Consider the following 23,000-nt stretch of genomic DNA (forward strand, 5'->3'; position numbering starts at 1 on the left):
CGCCCCTACCCTGATCTTTTAGAAGGGCCTTTTCCTGAATTTTGCTCTACCAGTGAGGACTATCAGAAGGGCCAGAGCTGGGTTCGAAACCTGTGTCTGCGCTAGTCGTGTAGGAGAGGGCATAAGGAAAGCATTTTCCCGCTTGTTTTCAGGAAGATAACGGTAGGAGCTCCCCTTCTTATATTAATTAACCACAGGCTTTTTATGCCAAGCGGCATGTTCGGCCTTAGGGCAGCCGCATGGGTGAAGCCCCACTTTGATCTTAGCTTGAGATGCTCTCCCGCCACCAGGGCGGGGACAAGGTCAGCCTCATTCCCAACATGTGCCCCAGGACTCCTTGTGGTGGTGCTTCTGAAGAAGTTCTAGGTTATTCATTCATTCAGTAAATGTGGAGCTTCCAGGACATAATTTTATCCAGTGGGGATAAAGTGAGGATAAAGCACCAAAGAAACCCACCCCTCTGCCCTTGGGGTCCTGGCTGACTCCGTGGGTGGAGTGTGGGACTCTTGATCTCGGGTTTTGAGTTCGAGCCCCACGTTGGGTGTGGAGATGACTTAAACATAAACTCTTAAACACGACAAAACAAAGCCCAGCCCTCATGGGGCTTTGCTTTTTTTGTTGTTGTCCAGTAAATAAGTTTTTTTTATTATGTTAATCACCATACATTACATCATTAGTTTTTGATGTAGTGTTCCATGATTCATTGTTTGCGAATAACACCCAGTGCTCCATTCAATACCTGCCCTCTTTAATACCCATCACCGGGCTAACCCATCCCCCCACCCCCCCTCCCCTCTAGAACCCTCAGTTTGTTTCTCAGAGTCCATAGTCTTTCATGGTTCGTCTCCCTCTCCGATTTACCTCCTTCATTTTTCCCTTCCACCCTGAACGCGCCCAATCTCATCTGATCTCGGAAGCTAAGCAGAGTTGGGCCTGGTTAGTACTTGGATAGGGCTTTGCTTTTAATGGGAGTTGTGTAGGGAGGCACGAGGCCTGGGTATATACAGTGGCGCCCGTGCTCCTTAGCCTCCCTTTGGATACAGCTGGACAGCCAGATGTGCTCTGTGGACCGCCTCTCCCACCTCCCACCTCGTCCCAGATAGAGGTCACAGAGGCTTGGACCCGGCCAGGCACTGGGGAAAGAAAGCAGAAAGAGTATCCACTGTTCCAATCTGATTTTATTGAAAAGGAAACATACAAAAATCATGTACAAAAAAAATTAACCAAACATGTACAGAAAATTCATTCCGGTATCTACAGCAGCGCATATACAGTATTTTACAGGCTGGGCCTTCCCTCCCCGCTCCCAGACTCCTCCCTCTTCTGCGATTTCCCCCCCTCCCTGACTCCCCGTCTCCCTCCCAGCGCTTCGCCCTGGGGACTAAGGCTGGGGCGGTTTCCGCCAAAATATCCCACCCCCCAAATGAATGCCAGTGGTCACACGTGCTCTCTCTAAACCTATGCAATGGGATTGATGGGGGCGGGGGGTGGTCACGGGCAGAGCACAGGATTCACAGTCTGGGCCCCTCCTGGCCACCCCCAGATGAAGGTGAGGCAGGCATGCCCACCACCCGCCGGCTGGCTCAGGGAAGATGGCTGGGCGCTGGGCTGGGGCAGCCATCAGACCCACCCCATTCTCTGGCTCCAGGAGGCTAGTGGTCACGTTTGGCTCATTTGCTCTTCATGGGCCCCCTCCCCAGGAGGAGGGGGGGAAGCACCAGGGGCCTGAGGCCAGGCCCAAAGTCAAGGAGCACTGGGAGGGAGACTCCCCCCAGTGTCACCCCTGCAGCTGGAACGGGCAGCCAGCACCAGCAGCCTTTCCTGAGATGGTGGTGGGCGGCAGAGGCGGGCGGCTCCGTCCCCACCCTCTCCGTCACCGCTGCCTTCAGACACTGAGTCCGTCAGCCCTCTCTCCCCTGGCTTCCCAGCCAGGGACCCAGGAGTCCACATCTCCCATCAGTGCACCCAGGCTAGGCCGGGGCTGGGGCTGGAGTGGCTGCCCTGGCCTGCCCCTGGGACAGGCAGGGCTGGTAGTCCAGTATGCTACATGGTGCAGAAAAAGTCCCCCGCGCTGGCCAGGGCATCAGGAGGTGGGAGGGTCCTGCCCCCCAAGTCCCTGACGTCCACCGGGCAGCTGCAGGCACCTAATTGGGCTCCATCTCCGGGGCTCCGCGGCCCCTGGGTAAGGGCAGGAGTCCCATGATGAGATTGTACAGGACCCTCCAAGGTGAGGGGCGGTGTCGCTGCCGCTCCTCTTGTCTCTAGGGAGAAGGGAGAAGAGGAAGTCAGAGTGAGTGTGCCACAGGGGGACCCAGGCACGTGGGTGGTTAGGCCCAAGGGCAGTGAGGAGGGAGGCATGGTCCTACAATCTCCCCCAACCCTCAGCAGTAGGTACTATTACTGCTGATTGGGTCCAAATCCCAGCTCCTCCCACCACCTGGGCCCACGTCGTCACCTCGAGGACAGTAACCTCATCTAGAACAGAACAGGACGGAGAGGATGCGGACCGAATGCCCTCAGCACTGCCTGTGCCCAGCAAGTGCTCCCCTAGTCTCCCAACCAAAGTCAGCCAGGGCTGGGGCGTTGTGGGGGTGGGGGAGGCTGGATGGCGCCCTGTCCTGCCCTCCCCTCAAAGGCTGGGAAGTGAGAGAGAAGGGAGCGGGGAGCCCATCGTCTCAGTGATTCTAGAATGATCTGTGGAAGGACAGGCCCTGGGAACCACAGTTCACATTCTTTGCTGAGGCTGCACAGAAATATATCCAGGCAAAGTTAACCCCTGCCCTCTTTCCAGCAACAGGATAGGATGAAGGCTTGGGGTGGCCTCTAGGACCCTCTCAGTTCCAAATTGCTAGGCAAGTGAGAACGAAGGAAGCCACATAGAAGAAAAGACTCCCCACCAGTAGGAATTAAAGGTAAGCTGTAGCACTCTCCCACCCCCTATCCTGAGTGCATGGCCAGGCCCGCTGCTAATAAGCAGGGCCCACCTAGTCTCATCCCCGTGAAAGGATGAGAAACTCTTCTGACAGATGAGAACAAAGTCAGATAAACCATCCTGATGATCCTAGTGGGTGCCAGGCTGTGGGATGCCTTGTACCAATCCCCACCCTCTCATCACTCCCCACCAACTCTTGCAGCCAGGAGGTGGCAAAGGGGGCACGTCAGAATGGCATTAGTTGGAAAGCCTGCCAACGTCTCACTGCTGAGGGGTGCTGCCTGGCACAGTCATCTCTGTGAGCAAGCTAGCAACCATCTAGTAAAGCTGAGGTGGGCAGAGCACCCAGGTATCTACGCCAGAGGTACACACAAGTGCACTGCAGATGTGCATCATCGGAAAGAGACAAAAACCAAAAAAAAAAAAAAAAAAACCAAGCCACACAAAAACCCAAGCCAATGAAATTTGAAGCATTCTTTTTTTTAATCCTAAATATTCATCAATGAGAAAATGAACAAGGATACTATGTGTTGATCCAACAGAATGCTACATAGCAGGGGAAATGCAGGAACTACAAGCTGCTTTGCCCACATGGATCGATCTCAAAGCCTGATACGGGGGGAAAAGTTTGGAGAGGGACACACCACACCACGTATATGCAGCATTGTTTGTGGCCTGATAAATAGGTAGTAAAAGAATCAACACCTGCGGAGTCAGGGGACATGCCCGCTTGAGAGGTGTCCTTTGGAAAGGGGGAGGAGGAGAGGGTCAGGGAGGAGAACAAGGGGCTTGACAACATCCGGGTTTTGTTTCTTTCAACAAGCAAGCACTGCGGGTGTAATGTTCAGATTGGACAGAGCTGGGTGGTCGGCGCCCTGATATTCGTTATTCTCTGTTCTAAGCCATAGGCTTCAAAGATTTTCTTTTAACGAGAGGCCGAGGCGTGGGCTGGGGCGGGGCCTCCCGCGGGGGCGGGGCTCCAGGGCCCGCCCGCCGCCGCCCGGGAGGCTGTATGGCGCGCTGCGGGCCGCGCGCGCCGGCGGGTGGGAGGGGCGGGTGCGGCCGCGCCGCCGCTGCTGACTCACCGGCTATAAATAGCCCGGGATATATGAGCCGCTCCGCCGAGCGCCGCCCTCAGTCCCCGCGGCCGCGGGCCCCGGGCGCGCCGCGGCGCTCGAGGCAGCCCCGACCCTCGCCCGGCCTGTGCCAGCCGCGGCGCGGGCCCTTCGGCAGGTCCGCGGGCCCGCCGCCCCTCCCACCTGCCTGTCCCCAGCGCGACCCCGCCGCGCCGGGCAGCAGCTGCCGCACATCTGGCGGGGCCCGCCCGCAGCCCCCTCCCGGGCGGGAAGCCCCACCTGCCGTCTACCCCGCCCCCAGCACTCACCCGCCGCTCGTACAGCGCATTGAGGTCGTCCGCCATCCGCCGCAGCTGGGCCCCGATCTCCCGGGCCCACTGCTCCTCCTCCCCCCGGACTCCCGGGGCTGCCTGGGTGGGGCCGCCCGCCAGGGCCCCCGGGGCACTGGGCACCGGCGATTCCAGGTGCTGCTCCGCCGGCGAGAGTGAGGGCTGAGGACCTGGGAAAAGACGGGGGGGGCGGGGGAGAGAGGGGGCGTGGTCAGCACCCGCCACCCCTTGTAGGCCCTGAGGTGGCCCCGAGGGACCAATTAGCCAGGGCCCGCTTCTCCCTTTTCCAGCCTCCCGATTTCCTTTCTGCTCCCCGCCCCATTTCTACCGATTCCGTTTCTCCCCTCCTAAAGCCAGATTTCTCAGCTTCTGCTCCCCAGGCACCAGAAAGCATGAAGAGGTCCTGAGGAGGCCTCTCTGGGGGTTACCTGCCTAACCAGCTACCACCCCACTACCCGTGTTAGTCTGGAAGTCCTCCCTCTTATCCGACCCAACTATTCCAAAACGGGACCAAATTTTGCGGCTCCATTTAACAGATGGGGAAACTGAGGCCCACCCTAAGAAGTGGCCCAAGGTCACATAGGGATACGGCGACTGACTACACCCAGTCACAAGCCTCAGGTCTCCTGCCCTCTGGTGTCCAACCACAGTGAAGCCACACCCCCGGATGTGGCAGGGGCACGGAGACCAGAAGGCCAGACTGGCTGCCTCCGAGCGAGCCCGGGCCCTGGGGGGCTGGGATTCGGGAGATGCCTTCCTGCCCCACCCCCTTCTGAGCCGCCCCGCAGTCTCTGCCTCCCTCCAGTCACACCAGGTCCTGGTGAGAGGGATCCTAAGGCCTAAAATCGGGGCCTCAGTTTCCACACCTAGGCCTGTGGTCTTGAAATCGGGGCCCCTCTTGAACCCCGCTGCCAGGGAACCCAGCCGGGGAAGTTTTCTCTCCCCTGCCCTCCGTGGTGCTCCAGGGACAAGGTGAGGGGTTGGGGTGGGGGGGGAGAGCAGGACAATCTTCCCTGCCACCGAGCGTGCTCGCCGGGATGGGGCTAGCAGGGCACCACAGGGTTAACAGCCCATCCGGTAGGGGACCTTTAACCCTTCCCTCCCCAAGACTCACTTTCCCACTCTCTCGCCTCCCCCACCCCCACTTTCCCCACACAATGGCCCCTCCCCCTCTCCTTCCTCCTCCCGGACTGCGGAGAGGGGCGGCCCTGGCCAGAGATGCAGATAAAGGCAAAAGGCCAACCGCCCCCCCCCCCCAAGTCCTGAAGTGACAGTCCTCTCGCTCTGCCCACGCTCTCTCCAACTACAGTCCTCGGGGAGGTTAAGGAGACCCAGACTAGGGGAGGGGGGCTGGGAAACAGCTGCTGCCCCGGGCCCGGAAGAGGCCGTGGGCTGCAACTCGGGGACTGCAGTCAGATTCCAGGAGGGACTTCCCACTCGGCCTCCCCCCACCCCCGGCCTCCCACTCCGTCTTCCTGCTTCTTGCAACACAAAGACCACACTGGCCACACCCTCCCTGTGGCCCGGCCGGCTCGCCACCTCCCCCCACTCGCTCCCACTTCTCCAGTTCCTCAGTGTCTCTTTCCTGGCTCCCATCATCCCGGGGCGCCGGCGTGGGGCGGCACTCACCGTCGGGGCGCGGGCCTCGGGGCCGGCTGCGGGGACCCCCAGGCCAGCGGGGGCCCCCCAGGGCGGCGGTGACGGCGGGCGGGGCGGTGGGGGCGCAGAGGTAGGCAGCGGGCAGCAGGGCGGGGGCGGCGGGGGCGGCGGGCAGGCCGGGCTCGCAGAGGCCGCAGGACACGGCCGAGGGCACCAGGCGGCTGAGGGGAAAGGGGCGCGGGCCGTCGCGGGCCAGGCCCTCTACGGGCTCCGGGGAGCTGCCCTCCTGGCGTGCTCGGGCCATGGCGCTCCCTGGGGCCTGCAGGACAGGGGGAGAGGTGCAGTCAGCCGGGCAGTGCCGGGGGCACCAGGGCCCCACAATACACACACCCTACCTGGGGTACACAGGACACCCCCATTCCTGCACACAGCTATCACCACATCTGGGGGGCAGGGAAGCCCAGGGAAGGCTCCCACAACAAACGGCCCAGATGGGACACTGTAGGCGGGTGTGATGGCCCCACAAGACACATGCCCACCGACGGTCTGACGCAGGGCCGCCCAGGTGGGGACAGCCTCCCATGCACACGACGGACAAGGAAGGGGGCACAGGACGGCTCTCACAGCAAGCCCAAGGGCTCACACAGGACCCAGACGGAGGAGTCTGTCAGGTGTGTGTGTGCAGGAGGGGAGACAGTCTCAAAACACAAACTCACCCAGCCTGGGAGTCACCCAGGGCACGGGCTGGTGGGGCTAACTTCCGGAACACAGTGATGCGCACACACAGGGACTCATGCGGGACCCAAATGGCAAAGACGAGTGGGGGGGGGGAGGTGCGAAGGGTACATGTCACACATGGAAGGACTCACTCAGGACTGGCCAGCCTGGCCTCCCCCCTCATCTCCCATTTGCACAGAAATGGTTCCAGTCTCTGATAGTGCTACCCAATACAGGACACACACACACACACACACACACACCCCGACCAAAACGTGGACATACCCATACACACAGACCATGAGAAGAGTGTATACACAATGCAGACTGACTGCTACAACCCACCCCCCGTCCCCGTGCATACACAGATACGAACTGTCCGAACCTCACACGCTTACCCGCTGTGGATATGCATGCCCGCGGACACACACACACACACAATACAGCCATCACAAACACAGAAACACACTACCTGGGCACCGGCACACTTCTCCGACACACATGCCCCCCCCCATACACACCCACGAGGTCAGACCTGCACACCTCAGGACTTACACAAATATCAACACCAAACGGACATCCATGGACACACGCAGGCCAACACACCCGAAACCGCCCCCCCCCCGCCCGGGTCACCAACTCTCAGACCCCAGGACACACGTACAGTGGGCACACGCGGACTCCTGTCATCAGACCCAGATGCATCACCACGCACACCAGCAACGACACACAGATGCAAAAGAGCAGACATCAACTCACCCTCCTCCGCCAACCTCAAAACACCATCACCAACTGTCAGCCCCGGACACACACGCACACACGCACACACCCAGCGAACTCTAATCCCACACAGCCGTGGCGGCGCGCACACCTAGAGCACCCACAGAAAACACTGGTCTCACGTGACTGACATAAACACTCCACACACGCAGCCCACATGACACACATGAGCCAGCGGATCACAGAGACAAGCCCCTCAGACCCAACACACACACACACACACAGGCTCAGACACAGCCCCACACTACAAGAGGCTGCCAGCAACACCCACTGACCACTGCACAGACCCCACAGAGCTGAGATCCTCAATTCCCAGACACGGATGCCAGACACACAAGCCAAACACAGACCGAGACCCCCCCCACCACCACACACACACACACACACACACAGAACTCACACACGCACCTGGACAGAAAACAGAGGTTGCATTCAGCAGGCACACCATCACAAACGCTTAGCTGAGACCCATGCCCTGGAGATATACACAGACAGTACACACACAGTCAGGACACACAAACACAGCACATAGGGCAAGACACACACATAGAGACCCTCAGACACAGCTCACTCAAGCAACACACAAACACTCCAACCACACACCGGAGCCCACGCAGGCAACACAGACCCAGAGAATCACCCCCAAACAGCACACACAGACAACTCTCACAGAGCACACAACACACACAGGTACACCACACATAAACAGCACCCGTCCCTCGGGCACGGCATGCACAGACAGAACCTCACACAGACACACATGGGGACTCCAGCACACACCCCGACGGGCCGCAGCCCCAACATTCCCCTGGACGGACACCACCACCCCCTGCAGACCCCAGCACAAACTCGGAGCCAGACACACGCACACACCCAGGCGAGACACCTGCAGATCCACAACCCCGCACACGCGCGCTCCCACGGCGGGCCCAGACGCCCCCCTCTGCTGTCACAGCACCCCCCCCACCCCGCCGCCGCCACGTGCGCCTGCCCCGCCCGCCAGGCGAACGAGGGGCCAATAACCGGCTGTTGCTGGGGCGCAGCCCCCGCCCGCAGGAGCCGCAGACTCCACGGCCCGCGAGCCGCCCCCTGTCGCCGCCCCCAGCGGGCGCGCGCCTGGGGTGTGGCCGCCCCTACAAGCCGCCCCCCCACCCCGCGCGCGCCCCTCCGGGACTGCGGAGGCCGGGGCAGTCGGGGTCGACTCACTTCCCCGGGCCCGCACTGGCCGCCAGGGGGCGCTGCCGAGCCCGCACCCCATTGTTTGTAAACAAACCCGCCAGACCGCTGAGGCACCTGCGCTCCCGGACCCTTAGTGCCTCCCGCCCAGCGACCCCAACCCAGGGTCGCTCGTGGGATAGAGGGTGGGGGGAGAGGGAGGCACGGTGTGGGGATGCAGCGCGCCCCCACTGCTCTCCCAGCGCACTCCTGCCACCTCCTCCAGGGAGCCCACCCGGCCTGGCCAATCGCGGCCGGCGGGCACTCGGGGTGCGCACACTCACCCCGGGGGCATGAACACGCCGGAGGGGGCGGTGATGGGGGGGCGGGCGGCTTCCTTCGAGAGGGCGCGCCCGCCGAGCGCCGCTCGCTGCGGCGGCTGCTGCTGCGGCGGCGGCTACTGCTGCTCTAACTGCAGTGGCGGCTGCTGTGGCTGTGGCTGTGGCTGCCGCCGCTCCCGCTCAGGCTGCAGGCGTGTCCGCGTCGTGGCCGCCGCCGCCGATTCTGCTGCCGCCGCCGCCGTCGTGGCCGTGGTCGCCGCCGCCGCCAGGCGCCCGCTCGCATGTGGCTCGCGCCGCGTCTCAGGCCGCCCGGCGGATCCCCGGCCCGCTCGGCGGCCGCCCCGCCCCGCCCCGCCCCGCCCCCGCCCGGCGGGTCCCACGCCCCGCCCCCGCGTGACGCCACGGCCCCGCCCGCCCGCCCGCCCGCCGCGGACAAGTCGGGACTTGCAGGCGCGCGCCGCGCCCCCCTACCTCCGCGCGGGGGTTTCCCTGCGGCCGGGGGCGGGGCGGGGCCCGGCCCGCGGCGGGGAGGACCGAGGCGTGCGGACGCGGGCGGCCGGGCCGGCGGGACAGCCGGACACACACGCTGACACACTGACACACTGACTGGGACCCACAGACACACGCGCAGAGACGTGTACGCAGACTGACCGACTGGCGCTCCAGGGAACACAAAGTCACGTGCTGACAGGGCCACGGCGACAAGCCGACTCACAGGCACTCGGCCACACTCGCACAAATGCACACCCTGGACCGGGGCGTGGATGTGCAAACTCACACGCTGACTGGGGCACACGCTCACGCACCCAGGCACAGACACAGAGGCCGGCTCGCTGAGACGGCCCCAGGGACACGCCGACTGAGGAAGGGGGAGGGGAAGGGGGCTGTGTTGCACAAACACCCACACTGATGCGCACACGGGGACCCACAAACTGTGTTCACAAACATTGCCACGGGGAAGGTACCCCCCAGCACACACGCAGTCACGGGCTGAGGCTGAGAGCTTCTCAGGACACACACACACACACACACACACACACCTGTCACAGGGACGCCTGGACACACAGCTTGATCTAGGTGACCCTCCTACAGGGACACACACAAACGCACGCACGCCAGTTCACAGCAGACACAACTGTCAGAAACTGACCCTCACGGACACAGATCAAGTCAGACATAAACAAAAACTGACCCCCCAGCACAGTCACAAAGCACACCTGTAACAGGTTCCTGGTAACTGGCCCACTGACGGGGACACACTCTGGAGCAAGCACACCTGGCCACACTCGCCACAAATCTGGCGGGGGGACTCAGGGCAAGAAGGAAACCCCTGGCACCTGACGGGACATGCCCGGGCAGCCCCTGCATTGACGTGCTCACACCCTGCCTCCTGGCTTTCACTTCCCTTTCTGTTTCTCCTTGCCACTCTTTCCCTTGCTTGGACTTGGTGACCCCATAGCCTTCCCTCCCCCAGGACTCAGGAGCCCTGGCTCCTCGGTCTGCACCTTCCCTTCCCGCGATGTCACACCCCTAGCCGAACCACGTCACCACAGGGCGAGTCATCTGAGCACCCGGCACTGGGCTGGCTGAGAAGGAATGCCAGATCTGAGCAAAATGGGGCTTCTCCAGGTTCTCAGACTTGGTTTCCCTCCGGCGCCAGATCCCTCCATTTCCCAAGAGAAGCCGGAAGTGCACATCTCCTGTGAAATCTCCCTACTTTAAATACTGGGGAGTTGGGGGCGCCTGGCTGGCTCAGTCGTACAGCATGTGACTCTTGGTCTCCAGGTCCTGAGGTTAAGCCCCACATTGGGTGTAGAGCTTACTACTTAACTTACTTATGTAATAAATGAATAAATGAATACATACATACATACATATATACTTACATACTGGGGACTAATTCAGCCTCCTTCCCTCCTTCCCTTCCCTCATTCATTCATTCCCCCCTTCTTTCCTTCCAGTGTTTTTCAAACTGTGGGTCATGAGCACACCATGCATCGTGAAATCACTTTTGTGGATCTTACTGTTTTTTACTTCACTTTATTGAGATATATTTACACGTAATGAAGTTCTCTCTTTTTAGGTGCACAGTCTGGTGAGTTGTGACTAACGTCCACCGTGTGTCAATGCATGTACACCACCCAAGCAAGATTTGGAACATTTCTGTCACCCCCGATACTCCCCTGGTGCCCCTTTCTCGTCAATCCTTCTACCTGCGACTTGAGGGGCTCTTGACCAGACTTTAAAAAACCAAAAATACAAAAGAGAACATCCTTTAAAAAAAATCATGAAGTCAAAGAAAATACTGTTTTGTGAAAACATTGCTCATACACAGTGTATCAGGTCACGGAGAAAGTGTATTTCTGACTGTAGACCAAGTTCAAAGGTGTGTGAGAGATGCTCCTTTGGACATTTATGAAATGAGATCGTGCATGGAAGTCACTGAGTACATTGTCTGACACGGAGTGAGCACCTAATAAATGGCAGCTATTATCACTAGTATAACTAATTATTGTGAGGGGCGCCTGGGTGGCTCAGATGGTTGGGCGTCTGCCTTCGGCTCAGGTCATGATCCCAGGGTCCTGGGATCGAGTCCCACATCGGGCTCCCTGCTCCTTGGGAGCCTGCTTCTCCCTCTGCCTCTCTCTCTCTCTCTCTGTCTCTCATGAATAAATAAATAAAATCTTAAAAAAATAATAAGTAATTATTGTGGGTGTTTGCTCTGTGCCTAGCACTGATGAAGCTGAGAGACAGGCCCCAGCCCTGGGCTAGCTCACCCCCTACTCGTGGGTCTGTGCTCTCCGGCTGCCCAATCTAAGACTGGACACCAGGAAACCAGCGTGCTGGAGTGTCCTGGGGGGGGGGGGGGGGGCGGGGATGAATGTGAAGAATGGTAGGAATCTGGCTTGGTGGGTAGAGGTGTGGGCCAAGAGTTTTACGAGGCCATAAGCATTGTCACCAGTCACAATTCTTCCCACTGTCTAGTCCAGATCCTGTTACAAATTCTGGCATCCTATCACCCCGGACCAGGGGGCTCAACCTCAAGGGCCATGATCAAATAAATGAGAGAAACGAGTCCAGTGTCATACCCCAGGGAGTGGTGGGGACTGGGGCTGACGAGCACACCGTGCATCGTGAAATCACAGATCTTACTGTTTTGTTTTGTTTTTTTTTAAGATTTTATTTATTTATTTGAGAGAGAGAATGAGATAGAGTGAGCATGAGAGGGGGGAGGGTCAGAGGGAGAGATCTTACTGTTTTTTACTTCACTTTATTGAGATATATTTACACGTGATGAAGTTCTCTCTTTTTAAGTGCACAGTCTGGTGAGTTGTGACTAAGGTCCGCCATGTGTGTACACCACCCCAAGCAAGATTCTTTGTATTTTTGTTTTCCTTCTAGAAGCATACAAACTCCAGAATAAACGCTGTGTGGGCAAAGAGATAAGAACGTTTGTGACTAGCTCTAGGGCTGCCCTTTTGAGACCTCTACCCTAGGGGCACAGGGAAGGAGAAGGCCCCACCTGCATCTTCCAGACTACATTTCCCCACCTCTATCTCCTGAGGGACCAAGGGACTCCCTCGTCTCTAAGTTCCTGGAAGAGCATTCTGGGCCTCCTTCCAACCCTGCTTCTGGTCCATGCTCCCCTGGATAGGGGACAAGGGCCTCTTTTTTGGAGGGGGGGACAAGGGTCTCTTAAGATTGGAGGGGTCACCCACACCTCTGATGGAGGGTGAGAAACAGAGGTAAAAAGAGACACAAACAGAGAGACAGGAAGACTCAGCTCAGGGAAGTGGAGAAAGTCAGAAAGAGACTGAGGGAGAGACCAGGTGGAGAGAAAACGAGAGGGGTCGGTGGCGGTGGTGGTGTCATACTTGGCATAGACCAGGGTTTCTCAACCTCCTCTATTTGGGACCGGATGATTCCTTGTTGTGGAGAGTCGGCTAAGAGAAATTAGTCAGGGTCCCCACAGCTGTAGCCCATCCCCCCCAAAGCCTGCTTGCAGAGCTCTGAACTCTGGTCTAAATGGCCTGAGTTAGAATCCCCAGCTCTGCCACCTGCTAACTGTGTGGCCTTGGGCCAGTGGTCATGCCTCTGAGCTTCAATTTCCTCAGCTTGGAGTTGGGACAGCACAGGTCCCTACCTCATAGGATTTTGCAGCGTAAGAAGGTCAAAAAAAGAAGGCACTGGGGCCTATTGGTTGATTAATATACATGTTACCCATCATGAATATTACCAATGTGGGAGTCCGTTGACTCTGGAGAATCCAAATAAGGACTTCAAGCTAAGACCCTCAAGTTGGGGCAGGGGTCTCCAACCAGGGGTCCACGGGCCAGCCACCAGTGTGTTTTGCTTGCCCTGCAGTTTCTCCCGGACTCTTGATCTAAAGGTCCTGAGCCCCAACCCCACGTCGGGGGCATAGAGTTACTTAAAAAATAAAAATGATACAAAATAATTTTAAAGAAAGCTGTGAATATGAATGCCTCTCAGAGGGACATTCAGCTCAGACTCGGGAGCCAGGCTGCCTGGGTTCAAATGATGACCTTGAGCAAGCTTTCCCTCTCTGTCTCAGTTTCCTTTTCTGTAGAAAGAGGGTCACCGCGGGACCCGAAACGAACTGTGAAGATTACATGGGTTTATGTTTGCAACGCACTTAGAGCAGTGCTCTGCAGGAGTAGCCTCCGTGGGAATCGTTGGTTCGAGAAAATAAACGTCCCAGCTGGTTTACTGCAGACCCACCACCTTCCCCAGCATCTTGTTTGCCATTCTGGGTGAGTCGATTTCGCAGCTCGGGGAGAGGGAGTTGGGAAGGACTTAACTTTTCACTGCAGGGCCTGAGTCCTGGCTTTCCACGGTGGGGAGGGGGCCTCCTGGGTTCCTCGGTGCAGCCGGCCCCCCAGGCCCGGGGGCTGGACCGGAGCCGCGTGGGGGCTGGGCGGGGGCGCGGGTGTCCGCAGGGTCCGAGCGGCCGGCGCGTGTGAAGGTTACCGCTCCCCGGCGGGGCGGGGGCCGCGCGCTGTTGCTGGGGTCTGCGGGGCCTGCCTGCGCCCGCGCCCCCCCTCCTTCCCGGCCAGCCAGTGAGCGGTACCCGCCGCCGTTGCCAGGGGAAACTCGCCGCCCCGTTACCCAGCAACAAGCCTGGCCCAACCAGGCGCGAGGACCCCCCAGGCCCCGCCCGCCGCTGCCCACCGCGTGCCCAATGCCAGGCGGGCAGAACCGGCCCGGCTCCCGGAGACGGCGAGAGCGCTCATTGGCCGCCGCCGCGCCCGCCCGCCCCGATCTGGGGGAGCCCTCGGCGCGGGGGGCGGGGAGCCGGGCCCCGGGGAGCTGCCGGGCGCACGGCCTGCAAGCCTGCGGCCGGCTGGGGTGAGACCCGGGCTGGGCACCGTCCCATCCCCCCTCCACCCCGCCCCGCACTCTCGGGCGAGGATGGGCACTTGGGATGGGCTGGAAACAGGGGCTGCGCATCCCGTGCCTCCACCCCGCCAGGAAGGTACGCTGGAGTTGGCCTTGTGAAAACAGGGACGGAGCGTTCCCCTCCCAGAGGAGACCTGGGCGTCCTGACCCCGCGAAGGCAGGGTCTGTTTATCCCTCCCACCCCACCCCACCCCAAAACAAGATTCGGGCATCTTGAAAGAGAAGCTGAGGATTCCCTACTCCTCCGAAAAGGACCCAGCGTCCTGACCCCATAAGAAGTGCCCCGCCCTCCCCAAAGGACCCAAGCATGCCCTCTCCTGTGACATCAAGATATGAATCCCTTCGCCCCAGGGGATGCTAGTTTCCCAGCCCCAGGAAAGAAGGGCTGAGGGTGCTCCCAAAAGGGGATTCCAGGCCTGTCTGATGCTATAAAAGTTAGGTCGCAGCATCGCCCACCCCACCCCCGCCCCCCATCTCCCCAAACAGGGACTCGGGCCTTTGGACCTCAGGCTCTGAGCTGCCCAGAGAACCTGGGCATCCTGGCCCTCACCCGTATTGGTACAGGAAGCCCCTCCCCCGCCCCAACAGTCACCAGACCCTCAGGTGTCCCAACTTATCCAGATGACCGCCTGCCCAGACCCAGGTCGCAGACCTGCTAACTTCCCTCCCCTCTGAGCCCTTTTCCCCAGGCTCAAGCTTGCTGATCTCCCAGGACCCAGGCCTCTGACCCCACAGCCACTCCCTCTACTCCCTGGCACCCGCCGCCACCCCCCCCCCCAGGGTACCAGGCCTCACAGTGCCAAGGACCCGGAAGTCTAAGCCCCAAGTCTCTCAGACACCCACCCCCTCCAGACACCTGCCGAGGTGACCCAGCCCCTCACAGTGGTACAGGGGGGCTCTTCCCAGTTCCAGGACCGTGCGATGTTCTGGACCCCAGGTCTGGAAGTTCCAGCTTTCCAGTGCCTTTAGCTGGCCACCAGGGATCCAGGACTGGGAGCCTCCAGCCTCCAGGGACCCTGATGTGAGTCCCCAGGCCACTCCAGAGAGGCTCAGATTCCTCAGTCCCCACCCCAGGGAGGCCCAGGGAGCAGAGCCCCTAGCTCCAGACCCTGGTGAGCCCAGGTGCGGCCCGCCCTTACCCCAGTACCTGGGGGGGGGGGGGGGGGGCGGAGTCGAGGATTACTCAGCCTCCAGAATGAGGCGATGACATCATCCTGGGGGCGGTTGACTAATGGCCGCGCTGGGGGGGGCGGGGAAGTTTACCCGGTAACAGCGGCTGCCGCATGGCCCCGCCCCCCCAGGAAGGGCCGGGAGGGGGAGGCATAAGCACACACACACGCACACCCGAGCCCACTCAGCACACGCACCCCCTCCAGCATCCCACGTTGCACACATCTTACTGGGGCAAGGGCAAGGATGGGGGCAGTGTTTGTGTGACTGTGTGTTTGTGTGCTGGAGAGTTCTCTGGAGGTCTGCTGGGTCAGTGTGCTGTGTGTCAAGGGTTGACCTATGAGGGTGGTGCTTGTGTCAGGGTGCCGTGTGTGGGTGTGTGTGACTGTCAGCGCGCTCTTGCGTGTCAGTCGACTGTGTGTGTCAGGAAGATGGTGCTGTGTGTCAGCCTGCTACATTTGTCCCATTGGGTGTCTGTGGCCGTGATTGTGCGTCAGTGTGTTATTGAGTGATGTTCGGGTGTGCTGTGCGGGTGATGGTGTGTCTGTGTGTTGTTTGTGTCATTGTGTTGTTTTGTGCAGTGTGCTGGTGTGTGTCCGTGCGGTTGTGTTTGTGTGACACGGGGGCTGTATGTGACATGGTGTGTGTCCGTGCGGTCGTGTTTGTGTGACACGGGGGCTGTATATGGCATGGTGTGTGTCCGTGCGGTCGTGTTTGTGTGACACGGGGGCTGTATATGACATGGTGTGTGTGCGGTTGTGTTTGTGTGACACGGGGACTGTATATGTGTTGGAATGATGCGTGTTAGTAGAAATGTTTGTGAAAGTGCTGCGTCATTGTACCCTTGTGTTAGTGTGATTGGATGCATGGGTGTAACATCACTGTGGTGTAGTGTGCTGGGTATGTTGTGTCACTGTGATTGTGTGTGCCATTGTGCTTTTGCTGTGTGTCAAGGGGAAGATGCACATGCGTGTCCCTGTTACCATGCGTGTCTGGACAGTGCTGTGTATAGTGGGATTGTGTGTGTAGCATCGTCATTGTATCTGAAGTGTTGTGTGTCCGTGGGACTGTGTGTGACTGAGAGTATCCGTGCAACGCTGCATCCGTGCAACGCTGCGTGTCATTATGATTATGTGTGTCGTTGTAATTGTGTGTCGTTGTGGTTGTGTTGTCAGGGTCATGTTGTGTGTCTCTCTCTATGGGACTCTCTCTATGTTAATAAGATGGTGTGTCTCTGCAATGTCGTGTGCCACCGTGGCTGAGTGTGTCATTGCGTTTGTGTGTCACTGGGATAAACTGGCTGTGGGATTGTGAGGGTGTCACTGTGATCGTGTGTGTGTCCCTGATACTGTGTGTTCTAGGAACTAAGTCATGGAGACTACCTGTGTCTGGGCGATGCGGTTGTGTGTTGGGGTAAGGTGTGTCGCGGTGGTTGTGGGTCTGGGCAGGGCTCGTGCGTCCTGGGACTGTGCCGGCTGACCGAGATTTGGGGTGCCCGTGTGATGCCGCGTGTCTCGGCGCGATCCTGGTGTGTGTCCGTCTGTGTGCGTGTCACGGTGATGGCGCGCGTGTCGGGGCGATGCTGCGCGTCCCTGGGACAGTGCGTGTGTGCGAGCTGCTGCGATTGTGTGTCGGCGCGCTTCGCTGGGTGTCGGGGGAAGGTGCGCGCGTCTCCGGGCCTCCTGCCCGAGAACAGCGGCGCTGCCTTCTGATTGGCTGCGGCCGCGCCAGTGAGAAGCTCGCGAATCCTGCGGTAACTTGGTAACTCGGTAACTCGGCCGCCGCCGCCGCCGCCGCCCCGGGGATGGGGGGGGAGGGGGCCGCCCCCCGCGCCCGGCCCGCCCCTGCGGGCCACCCTCTCCCCGCCGGCTCGCCCACGGTCCGCAGCTCCGTCCCCGGGACTCCATCCCTCTCCCTCACGGGTCTCTGTGCCTCGGCTTCCCGCAGCTCTGCCGCCCGCTAGGTCTCTGCGCGGCCCCGTCTTGCCCACGTTGCTCTCTCGCTGCCTCAGTGTCCCTGCCGTCTCTTTCTCTGCCTCTGTCTCCCACACCCCGCCCCTGCCTCTTCCAGGCTCCCCATCTCTGCTTCTGCCGGCGTCTCTCTGTCTCCCCATCTCTCTTCCTATCTCTGTCTCTCTCCATCTCTGTCCCTCCATCTGACTTTGCCGAGTTGTCTCTCCTCTCTGTCTCCCCGTCCTCTGCCTCAGTCTCCCCAGCTTTGTCTCCCCTCCCCTTGTCTCTCCCACCTCTTGTCTCTGTCTCCCCCCATCCCCTTTCTCTCTCACTCCCACGGTCATGCTCAGAATTCACTTTTCCTTCTGCGGAGACGGCCAGGGGACTATTCGCTACCTCATCCTCGCCCCTCCCCGCAGGCTTAGGCTTCTGGCAGCAGGCCCCACGCAGGGCAGACATCAGGAAGGACTTCCCGCCCGGGCTCAGCACCGGAGCTTTATCGCTCGGGCCAGGCGGAGGCCAGGCGGCCCCGTGGCTTCCGGAGGCGCCCGGGCGGGATGAGCTCACTGCTAGTTTGGCTTGGATTTCATCAGCTTCCTCTGCTGGAGTTGCCCCCGCTCCTTTTCCCGCGCGGGCCGCGCGGGCGAATCCTTCGGGCGCCTGCTGCCCCCGAGCGGCGAAATGCGGAAGCGCAGGTGCCGCGCGGAAAGTCCACCCCTGCCGCTGACCACGTCGTGTCGCCAGTTTATGAATGCTGCAAATATGAACCCATTTAATCCTCACAACGACCCCTTGGGGAAGAGACCATCTTAAATTCCATTTCCAACGGGTGAACTGAGGCCAGAGAACTGAGGTCGGCCGCCTACGGTCACACAGCTGGTGAATGGAGCCCTTTGGGGGCTTACACGGGGAGAGAAGGGAATGGGTATGACCACCAAGATGTCTGTGGTCATTTATTCTTATACTCATTCATTCAGCAGAGCTCTACCGAGGGCCTCCTCTGTGCCAGGCACGGGGTGGTCTTATTCACGAGGGTGACCAAGGAAGCGGTAGTTCAGTAAAGGCCCAGAGGAGGTGAGGAAGTAAGGAGTGAGCGCCCAGACAGAAGGAAGGGCAGGTGCAAAGGTCCTGAGGGCCGAGTGGGCTTGTCCAGGATGGCGAGGAGCTCCTCCGCAGCTGGGAAGAGCTGGGAGTGCGTGAAGAAGGGGAGAGGGGTGGAAGGTGAGGTCTGAGAGGGGGTTAAATCCGGATGAAGACTTTAGCTTTTACTCTGACAAGGGAGGAGCCACTGGAGGGTTCTGAGCTGAGGGAGGTGAGCCGATTTAGTTCTAACAGGCGCCCTCTGGCGGTCACGTGGGAAACAGGCTGTGAGCCGAGAGCAGGGAGCCCAGAGAGGAGTCTACTGTCCTAACTCGGGCTGGGGTGGTGATTGTGGGGTCAGATCGAAGGGGGAGCCGATGGGATTGGCTGAGGCATTGGGTGTGGACGTGAGGGAAAGAGAGAAGTTTGGGCGACTCCAGGTATTGGCCTGAGCAGCTGGAAGGAGGAAGGGGCTGAGAGAAATAATAATCGTAAATAATGACGCACCTACTGTGTGCACGACCTCGTTAAATCCTATGAGTATCCTGAGAGGCCGGAAGTGGAGGTGGGAGATGTGGTAGGATTCTGGATTTATTCAGATTTATAGATTTTGAAAGTGGAGTCTACATAATTTGCTCAGTAGCTATTGGTGGATTCAGTGGATCATTGCAGTAATACCAAAAACATAGAGTGTGTGCGTCACTGTACTTATCTTATTTAATCCTTACAACCTGTTATCACGAACGCCGTTTTCCATATAGGGAAACTGAGTCACAGAAAGATTAAGTACCTTGCCTAGCATGATACTACTAAGAATTATAATAGATTTGTCATAGAGGTGGTATAGTGAGCTCTGGGAGTCAGAAAGATCCCTGTGGGCTCAAATCCCAGCTGGTCGTGTGACCTTGGGCAACTCACAGCATCTCAGGGCTTTAGTGTCCTGCTTTGTAAAATGGAGGTTAGAAGGGCACAGTTGGCACAGGGCTTTGGGATGAGTTTAGAAGATAATTCATGCAACAAAAGTGAGGCCGCCATGTAGAAAATGCTCTTTAAACACTGTAGGTTGGGGCGCCTGGGTGGCTCAGTCATTAAGCGTCTGCCTTCGGCTCAGGTCATGATCCCGGGGTCCTGGGATCGAGCCCCGCATCGGGCTTCCTGCTCCGTGGGAGGCCTGCTTTTCCCTCTCCCACTCCCCCTGCTTGTGTTCCCTCTCTCGCTGTGTCTCTCTCTGTCAAATAAATAAAATCTTAAAACAAAAAAGTCACCTCCTCAGAGAAGCCTTCCGGAACCATCTCTGTCCCCTCACCCAGCCTTATTTTGCTCCACAGCGCTCCTACTAACATATTCATTTGTTTAGCTATGTATGGTCTGTCTCCTCTTGGAGAAAGTGAGCTCCACGGCGACAGGGACGTGCCTCCAGGACAGCTGTACGTTCTGATCTCTATTTCACAGATCGGAAAACCAGAACGAGGCCGGGCACAGAGAGGGTTTTCATGGTTCAGGGACTGTTTGTTGAATGAATGCTTGTCCCGCGTGTAAAGCGGCAAGGAGTGCGCCACAGCGCCTCCTGGTGGCGGATGGGAATCTCGCACCGCGAAAGTCGGCCCGCTCGGCGGTCCAATTTCCCACCAGATCTTCATGTAGTCTGAGAGTTATGTATGTACTGATGCTAGAACTTAACTCCATTTCACATACAAACACAAAGTACTTTTTACGATGTCTTTTTGAACTTGCACATTTTATTTTCAAAGTTCTTTAAAACGTTGTTGAAACGAAGGCGTAACTTACACACTTTTGTAAAACCCACAAATCCCAAGTGTAAAATTCCATGTCATCAGCAGCCCAGGGGAGGAAATAAAACATAACAACCCCCCCCCAACTCCCCCAGGACCTCTTCGGGGCCCCTTCTAGCCCCTCCCCTGGACCATCATTATCCTTGATTCTTTGGTTTTTCGTTTTATTTTATTTATTTATTTGACAGAGAGACAGCCAGTGAGGGAACACAAGCAGGGGGAGTGGGAGAGGGAGAAGCAGGCTTCCCAAGGAGCAGAGAGCCCGATGTGGGGCTTGATCCCAGGATCCTGGGATCCTGACCTGAGCCGAAGGCAGATGCTTACCCGACTGAGCCACCCAGGTGTCCCGTTATCCTTGATTCTAAGAGCAGAGGTGAGTTTTGCCTGTTCTAGAACTTCCTATCAATAGAATCACATGGTATGTGCTTCTTTGTGTCTGTCTGGCTTTTGTCACTCAGCATAATGTTCATGAGATTCATCCACGCCATAGCACGTAGGTAGAGAGGGTTCATCCATTGCACCTCTGATGGGCATTCTGGTTGCCTCTGATTTGGGGCGGTATCAGTTTGCTTAGTTAGAACAGCTACCACCAAGTAGCCCAGGCTGGATGGCATGAAGCAACAAAAACTTTCTTTTCTCATAATCTTGGAGGCCAGAAGTCCTACCTCAAGGCGTTGGCTGGGTTAGTTTCTTCTGTGGCCTCTCTCCTGGGCTCGAGGATGGCTATTTTGTCCCTGAGGCCTCACCGGGGCTTTCCCGTGCGTGTGTACTAATCTCCTCTTCTTACAAGGACACCAGTCACACGGGATTAGGGCCCACCCTACTGACCTCATTTTCACTGAAATACCTCTGTAAAAGGCCTACGTCCAAATTAGGTCACATTTTGAGGTGCTGGGTAGGGGGGCGTTGGGACTTTGACACATGAATCAGGGAGGGGACACAAATCAGCCCGTAAGAGGGGCAATTCTGTTAAAGCTGCTATGAACATTTTTTTTTTTTAAGATTTTATTTATTTATTTATTTATTTGACACAGAGAGAGAGAGAGAGCACAAGCAGGGGGAGCAGCAGGTGGGAGCAGAGGGAGAAGCAGGCTTGCCGCGGAGCAGGGAGCCAGAGTTGGGGTTTGACCCTCGGACCCTGGGATCATGACCTGAGCGGAAGGCAGACGCTTCATCCACTGAGCCACCCAGGCGCCCCGCTGCTATGAACATTCTTGTACGGGACATGTCGTTTGGTGAACGTGTGCACGCATTTCTGTTGGGTCAATCCCTCGGGGTTCATTTGCTGGCTCATAAGGTGCGCGTTCGCATCCCACTGTAGCCGAACTTGCCAAGTGGTTACCCCACAGTGGCTGGAGCCTTTTGTGTCCCCCTCCAGCAGGGGGCGAGAGTCCCCGCGGCTGCACACATCCTCACCAGCACCTGACCTTGTCACGCCTTTGCATTTGAGACATTCTTTTGTTGGGAGACACAAAGTGTTTTTTGCGTGGTTTAGTATATCCTGAATTTTCCAGGGAGTCCACTACTTCCGTCGAGGGAAAATTGTGCTACGTTGCGTTCAGAAATCAGCCAAGGGTGATGCACCATTTTGGGTCATCACGTCACCCCTGCAACCCCACTCCTGCTATCCAGGGGCTCACCACAGCGTCCAGCTGCTGCATTCGAGAGTCCACATGCAGGCAAGCACCGAAGATGGGGCTACCCACGCGCATGCGCACGCGCTCAGCCCTTTCTCAAATTCTGATACCACAAAAGGGTGTTGTTCCATTAGCAAGCATTCCAACTCTCTTGCGCTCAACACATTCATTGTAAGAGCCAAAAACATTTGACTACTTCTTGACGATTTCCAGTGTCGTTGTACGAATGCATTTTCACGTGTGTTGCTTTATTATAAATTTCTTCCCTTCGATTTCTGTAATTTCTCCCTTATGGTAAATTCAGGTTATTACACTAAAAATGATGTATATAGGGGTGCCTGGTTGGCTCAGTCGGAAGAGCATGCGACTCTTGGTCTTGGGGACATGAGTTCGAGCCCCACAAAGATTGGGGCGCCTGGGTGGCTCAGTGGGTTAAGCGTATGCCTTCGGCTCAGGTCGTGATCCCGGGGTCCTGGGATCGAGCCCCGCATCCGGCTCCCTGCTCAGCGGGGAGTCTGCTTCTCCCTCTCCCTCTGCCCCTCCCCCTGCTCCTGTTCTCTCTCAAATGGATGAATAAAATTTTTTTTTTAAGATTTTATTTATTTGACAGAGAGAGACACAGCGAGAGAGGGAACAGAGCAGGAGGAGTGGGAGAGGGAGAAGCAGGCCTCCCGCAGAGCAGGGAGCCTGATGCGGGGCTCGATCCCAGGACCCTGAGGATCATGACCTGAGCCAAAGACAGATGCTTAACCGACTGAGCCACCCAGGCGCCCCTGGATGAATAAAATCTTAAGGAAAAAAAAAAAAAGATGTGTGTAGGTAGGACATACTGTCTAGGCATTTCATTTTGGGATAGTACAAGGGGTATTTGAGTTTGTGTCATAAAGGGCATTTGGGATTCGATGGGGTTGCGTCCTGCTGGTCTAATGGGTTGGGGACACAGAAGCTTTGGGAGAACCAGGTTGCTTTAGTGATTCCATTTGTATTCAGAACTACGTGGGCTTGTGCTGGACAGTGCTGG

General features: G+C 58.1%; 1 protein-coding gene and 1 long non-coding RNA gene across 4 annotated transcripts; one reads left to right on the forward strand and one right to left on the reverse strand.

The window, feature by feature from the left end:
- Positions 1-1,160: 1,160 nt before the first annotated feature.
- Positions 1,161-10,254, reverse strand: BBC3 (BCL2 binding component 3). 3 transcript variants are annotated; one of them, XM_064580852.1, is made up of 4 exons: positions 10,147-10,254; positions 5,967-6,255; positions 4,317-4,507; positions 1,161-2,261 (listed from the first exon to the last, which is right to left on the reverse strand). In XM_064580852.1, the coding sequence occupies exons 2-4, from the start codon at positions 6,238-6,240 to the stop codon at positions 2,145-2,147; spliced, it is 582 nt and encodes a 193-aa protein (XP_064436922.1). In that variant the 5' UTR covers positions 6,241-6,255; positions 10,147-10,254; the 3' UTR covers positions 1,161-2,144. The 3 variants fall into 3 exon arrangements, with proteins under 3 accessions (XP_064436922.1, XP_045747776.1, XP_054367452.1); XM_045891820.3 differs by lacking the exon at positions 10,147-10,254 and adding an exon at positions 8,933-9,260; XM_054511477.2 differs by lacking the exon at positions 10,147-10,254 and adding an exon at positions 6,653-8,923.
- Positions 5,143-22,432, forward strand: LOC135362826 (uncharacterized). The gene is made up of 3 exons (XR_010408108.1): positions 5,143-5,309; positions 13,503-13,701; positions 20,531-22,432. It is a non-coding gene; the product is annotated as an uncharacterized LOC135362826 (long non-coding RNA).
- Positions 22,433-23,000: the final 568 nt, after the last annotated feature.

Source organism: Mirounga angustirostris, unplaced genomic scaffold (assembly GCF_029215605.1).
Source record: "Mirounga angustirostris isolate CCGP_5_RB_7025 unplaced genomic scaffold, mMirAng1.0.hap1 SCAF_16, whole genome shotgun sequence".
In the NCBI taxonomy this organism is placed as follows: domain Eukaryota; kingdom Metazoa; phylum Chordata; class Mammalia; order Carnivora; family Phocidae; genus Mirounga; species Mirounga angustirostris.

What these genes read in the sequence shown, in the direction of transcription:
- BBC3 (XM_064580852.1), bottom strand. Translation starts at nt 6,240, where the DNA reads ATGGCCCGAGCACGCCAGGAGGGCAGCTCCCCGGAGCCCGTAGAGGGC. An exon ending in CCGAGGCCCGCGCCCCGACG is followed by an intron (nt 4,508 to 5,966) that starts GTGAGTGCCGCC and finishes GTCTTTTCCCAG; the next exon opens with GTCCTCAGCCCTCACTCTCG. An exon ending in ATGCGCTGTACGAGCGGCGG is followed by an intron (nt 2,262 to 4,316) that starts GTGAGTGCTGGG and finishes CCTTCTCCCTAG; the next exon opens with AGACAAGAGGAGCGGCAGCG.